The 6,000-nt window shown below is 44.7% G+C and overlaps 1 protein-coding gene across 2 annotated transcripts in view; it reads left to right on the forward strand.

Moving 5' to 3' along the window:
* Positions 1 to 4,321, forward strand: part of LOC132882117 (CMP-N-acetylneuraminate-beta-galactosamide-alpha-2,3-sialyltransferase 2-like) — a 28,888-nt gene extending 24,567 nt beyond the window's left edge. For both annotated transcript variants that reach the window (XM_060915380.1, XM_060915381.1), the window contains one exon: positions 3,603 to 4,321. In XM_060915380.1, the coding sequence (XP_060771363.1) occupies positions 3,603 to 3,800 (198 nt within the window). In that variant the 3' untranslated portion in view covers positions 3,801 to 4,321. The remainder of the gene's footprint in view (positions 1 to 3,602) is intronic.
* The last annotated feature ends 1,679 nt before the right edge of the window (positions 4,322 to 6,000 follow it).

Consider the following 6,000-nt stretch of genomic DNA (forward strand, 5'->3'; position numbering starts at 1 on the left):
GTGGCCGCAAGGTCTCCGGTGCCTGTCGTGGTGGCAATCCCCGAACCTGGTGGTGGACACCAGAAGTAAGGGATGCCGTCAAGCTGAAGAAGGAGTCCCATCAGGCCATGTTAACCTCCAGGACTCCTGAGGCAGCTGACGGGTATTGGCAGGCCAGGCGTGCTGCAGCTCGGGCAGTTGCTGAGGCAAAAACTTGGAACTGGGAGGAGTTCGGGGAGGCCATGGAGAAGGACTATCAGTCGGCCTCGAAGAAATTCTGGCAAACCGTCCGGTGCCTTAGGAGGGGGAAGCAGTACTCTGCCAACACTGTTTACAGTGCGGGTGGGGAGCTGTTGACCTCGACTGGGGACATTGTTGGGTGGTGGAAGGAATACTTTGAGGATCTCCTCAATTCCACCGTCATGTCTTCCACTGAGGAGACTGAGGCTGATGACTCAGAGGTGGACTCGTCCATTACCCAAGCCGAAGTCACTGAGGTGGTTTGCAAGCTCCTCGGTGGCAAGGCACCGGGGGTGGATGAGATCCGCCCTGAGTATCTCAAGTCTCTGGATGTTGTGGGGCTGTCTTGGTTGACACACCTCTGCAACATAGTGTGGCGGTCAGGGACAGTGCCTCTGGAGTGGCAGACTGGGGTGGTGGTCCCTCTTTTTAAGAAAGGGGACCGGAGAGTGTGCTCCAATTATAGGGGAATCACACTTCTCAGCCTCCCAGGGAAGGTTTACTCCAGGGTACTAGAGAGGAGAATTTGACCAATAGTCGAACCTCGGATCCAGGAGGAACAATGCGGTTTTCGTCCTGGTTGCGGAACACTGGACCAGCTCTATACCCTTCATAGGGTGCTCGAGGGTTCATGGGAGTTTGCCCAACCAGTCCACATGTGCTTTGTGGATCTGGAGAAGGCATTCAACCGTGTCCCCCATAGTATTCTGTGGGGGGTGCTTCGGGAGTATGGGGTTTGGGGCTCTTTGCTAAGGGCTGTCCGGTCCCTGTACGAACGGAGCAGGAGTCTGGTTCGCATTGCCGGCAGTAAGTCAGACCTGTTCCCAGTGCATGTTGGACTCCGGCAGGGCTGCCCTTTGTCACCGGTTCTGTTCATAATTTTTATGGACAGAATTTCTAGGTGCAGCCAGGGGCCAGAAGGAATCCTGTTTGGGAACCACAGGATTTCATCTCTGCTTTTTGCGGATGATGTTGTCCTGTTGGCTTCTTCAAACCAGGACCTTCAGCATGCACTGGGGCGGTTTGCAGTCGAGTGTGAAGCGGCTGGGATGAGAATCAGCACCTCCAAGTCTGAGGCCATGGTTCTCGACCGGAAAAGGGTGGCTTGCCCTCTCCAGGTTGGTGGAGAAGTTCTGCCTCAAGTGGAGGAGTTTAAGTATCTTGGGATCTTGTTCACGAGTGAGGGAAGGATGGACCGTGAGATCGACAGGCGGATCGGTGCAGCCTCCGCAGTGATGCGGTCGCTTTACCGGTCCGTCGTGGTGAAGAAGGAGCTGAGCCAAAAGGCGAAGCTTTCAATTTACCGGTCGATCTACGTTCTGACTCTCACCTATGGTCATGAGCTTTGGGTAATGGCCGAAAGAACAAGATCGTGGATACAAGCGGCTGAAATGAGTTTCCTTCGCAGGGTGGCTGGGTGCTCCCTTAGAGATAGGGTGAGAAGCACAGTCACTTGGGAGGATCTCGGAGTAGAGCCGCTGCTGCTCCACATCGAGAGGAATCAGCTGAGGTGGCTCGGGCATCTTTTTTGGATGCCTCCTGGACGCCTCCCTGGGGAGGTGTTCCAGGCATGTCCCCCCGGGAGGAGGCCCCGGGGAAGAGCCAGGACATGCTGGAGGGACTATGTCTCTCGGCTGGCCTGGGAACGCCTCGGTGTTCTTCCCGAGGAGCTGGCCGAGGTGTCTGGGGAAAGGGAAGTTTGGGCTTCCCTGCTTAGACTGTTGCCTCCGCGACCCGGTCCCGGATAAAGTGGAAGAAGATGAGATGAGATGAGATGAACTTTTAATATATACTAGACTCATTGCACAATTGCACAAATTTAAAATGTTTCAATCTTTTTTTCTATTTTAATTTTTGATAATTATTTTCTACAGTGCAAAAAATAAGATTAAAAATCTCTAAATATGAGTATTTCATTTCAAATTTGAGTAAAACACAAGAAATACCAGGCATCTCTTGATCTTGTTCAGTCCACACAACCGCAATCATTAGGAGGACTGCTGATTTGACAGTTGTCCAGAAGACAATCATCAACACTCTCCACAAAGAGGGTAAGCCACAGAAGGTCATTGCTGGAAAGGCTGGTTGGAAAAGGTGCACAAGCAACAGGAATGGCCACAGCCTGGAGAGGATTGTCAAGAAAAGTCAATTCAAGAACTTTGGAGATCTTCACAAGGAGTGGACTGAGGCTGATATCAGTGCATCAAGAGCCACCACACACAGACTTCTTCAGGAAAGGGGCTACAATTGTCACATTTCTAATATCAAGCCACTCCTGAACCAGAGACAATGTCAGAAACATCTTTCCTGAGCTAAGTAGAGAAAGAACCAGACTGTTGCTCAGTGGTCCAAAGTCCTCTTTTCAGATGAAAGTAAAATTTAAATTTCATTGTCAGTCAAGGTCCCAGAGTCTGGAGGAAGAGTGGAGAGGTACAGGATCCAATGTTTTTGAAGTCCATTGTGAAGTTTCCACAGTCTGTGATGATTTGGGGTCCCGTATCATCTGCTGGTGCTGGTCCACTGGGTTTCCTCAAGGCCAAAGTCAACACAGCCATCTACCAGGAGATTTTAGAGCACTTCATGGTTCATGCTGACAAGCTTTATGGAGATGCTGATTTCCTTTTCCAGCAGGGCTTAGCATCTGCCCACAGTGCCAAAACTTCTACCAAATAGTTTGCTGACCATGATATTACTGTGCTTTATTGGCCAGCCAACTCGCCTGACGAACCCCAGAGAGAATCTCTGGGCTATTATCAAGAGGAAGATGAGAAACACCCGACCCCAAAACACAGATGAGCTGAAGGCCATGATCAAAGCAAACTGGGCTTCAATAACACCTCAGCAGTGCCACAGGTTGATCACCTCCATGCCACACTGCACTGATGCAGTAATTCATGGTAAAGGAGCCCCAGTCAAGTACTGACTGTGAAAGTGAACATATTTTTCAGAAGTTGGATATTTCTGTGTTGGAAAATCTTTTTTGATTGAATTTCGGAAATATTCTAATAATTTGAGACACTGAATTTCTGATTTTAATTAGTTATAAGCCATAATCATCAAAATTAAAACAAAAAAGCTTGAAATATTTCACTTTGTGTAATGAATATAGAATATATGAAAGTTTATCTTTTTCAATTAAATTATGGAAAAAAGAACTTTTTCATGATATTTTAATTGTTTGTTTGAGATGCACTAGTAATGGACATTGCACAGGAGAGAACCTGGCCAGGAAGTCCAAACAGACAGTAACCTGAGCTCAGAATCAAAGCTGGGACAATGGAGCTGTGAGGCAGCAATACTAACTGCTGCACCACCATGCCACCCTCTTTAGTATGTTTTGAAGTCATGGGTTTTAAATCAATAATTGTCTTTTTCTGTCACAGGTGAATGTCTTTGGATTTGGGGCAAGGACTGATGGAAGATGGTACCATTACTATGATAAAGCATATCGTCAAAGTATGAACTCAACCGAACACAGAGGGGGTGCTGAATACAACTTCATGCTGGAACTTGAAAAGAGAAATAAAATTAAAATGTATAAAGGATGGCAACATGAGACATACCAAAATGTGTCACATTAGATGGTTAAAGATTTCAAGAGACAGATCCCTCTAAGGTTCTAAACATTAACCCTCATTGCATGGATGTGGCACTGACTCAGACCAATTCCTTAGATTTAATAGCAACACAACTGTAACGCTTTGCCAGTTTTCCCAATCAGTTGTCACCAACAATAAAGTGCCTGCTTCAGCTAAACATAAAATACAGAAAAGAGGGAACATTTCATCTGATGCTCCCAATTTACCTTTTTCCTGCTTGTTTGTTTGTTGTTTTTTGTTTCATTCAAAATAAATCAAAGTTTGACATGAAATACTGTATACTGTATCTTGGTACAGATAATATATAAATGTGATTTGTACTGGAGATATATATTTACTGTTATACATACACAATTTATGTAATTCTTTATGGATTTAAACAGTGTCTTTGATCCTAGAGTTGGGGGTGGGGGAGTATCATATGCCCTAGCAGGACCTAGGTATTTGTAATACTTAATTAATCTTTCATTAATTAATCATTCAGTAAACACTTGAATGTCTGAGTTAAGAGTCTCATTTTCCTTACTTCCTCTGACGGTTTCGTTCCTCCAAGATGGCAGCAATTTTGTCTTGTCCTACATTTTTGGTCATTGTTTGATGTTTTTTTTGTTGTTGTTGGTTTTGATTTTTTTAAATCTTTTGATTATTCACTTTTAAAGTATCTTTAATTGAGTCTGGAGTTCATGGAATGGAATATAAACCCATTTTGTCGAAGTTTATATCTGATTTCCTGGGATATATATTTTTTTTTTTACTCTGAATTGCTTGTGCTGCTCATGGTCTGTACTGTTTGAGCCAGCTTACTTGGACTCAGTCTCAGGGAATAGCCACCATCTGCAGAGACAGTAATTATAATTAGAATTGGCTTGGGTCAACCATGCTGTGTTGGTGGGTGAGTGGAAATCTGGTGACGATTTCTGAAACTGTAAAGCAGGCCTTTTGTGTTACTGGTAGCTATTGCTCTTGCTGATATCAGTTATAGCTTCAGCTTTCACCAAAAACTATATAGCTTTGGCCTTCATTGCTAATTACAACCAACTACAGCTTCAGTCTTCACTGCTAACCACCACCACTATAGTCTTGGCCTTCACCATCGGCTACAGCTTCAGCTTTCACTATCGGCTACAGCTTCAGCCTTCATTGCTAAGCATCACTAATCTAAAGCTTCACTCACAACTCAACATACAGGCTGCTACGGGTGGTCTACAGTAAAAAAAATTAGCAAAACCGTGCTTGAGACTTGCACGACACTTGCGTGTGTTCAGTGCCATAGAAGGTCGCAGACTGCCATGGGGAGACTTTTGGTCCTGCGCATGCAAATTCTGCAGGTCTTGCGACAAATCAAGAACACATACATTATGTACAGAACCCATACTCCTTTTTTACGCCTGAACCAAGTCAGCAGCATGGCTAGTAGGGGCTTTTTGTGATGACAGTAAGATGCATGAGTGACGCACGGTCATTGTATGAGTGACGTGCCTCAGAAGTATTACACATGTATTCCACACTTGTTATTTGTGTGCCCCGCAAGACAGAATACATCTCACTTTCTACCCCTATGCGTGGTGTGCACGCAGCACACGCGACCTGCACACAGCACACGCGACCTGCACGCAGCGCATGTGACCCGCACGTGACACGAGGGGCAAGACTCTGGGTATATATATTGGGGAGGAACCAAGGAACTGATCATGTAGTGTGTAGCATTGTAGAAGGGAAGAAGACCATCTCATTTGCTGTTTTTATTTGAGTATATGTTAATTTACCATGCAAATGTCAAATAATAAAACATAATTATAAGGGAATAACGCATTTTATTACATTGTAAAAAATCCCAAATAAATAGCCCAACAGTTTGAGCACTGAAACACACCTTGACTCTGAGCTACTGTCCTGCTCCTACTCCTGCTGAGTGGTGGGACGGGGTGCCAGGATGTCATTGTCCTGATCACTGAGCGTGGCATAATGGCCTGACAGCGATGATGGCAAGGCAAGGCAAGTTTATTTATATAGCACATTTCATACACAGTGGCAGTTCAATGTGTTTTACACAAGTAAAAGCAAAACAGTAAACAATAGAAAATAAAATTACATAAAATAAATGGGGAAGAAAAATAATAGGAATTAAACAATAGTAGAAATAAAATAATAAAATGAAGTAAAAGTTCAGTAAAAAAACAGC

This window comes from Neoarius graeffei, chromosome 2 (assembly GCF_027579695.1).
Source record: "Neoarius graeffei isolate fNeoGra1 chromosome 2, fNeoGra1.pri, whole genome shotgun sequence".
In the NCBI taxonomy this organism is placed as follows: domain Eukaryota; kingdom Metazoa; phylum Chordata; class Actinopteri; order Siluriformes; family Ariidae; genus Neoarius; species Neoarius graeffei.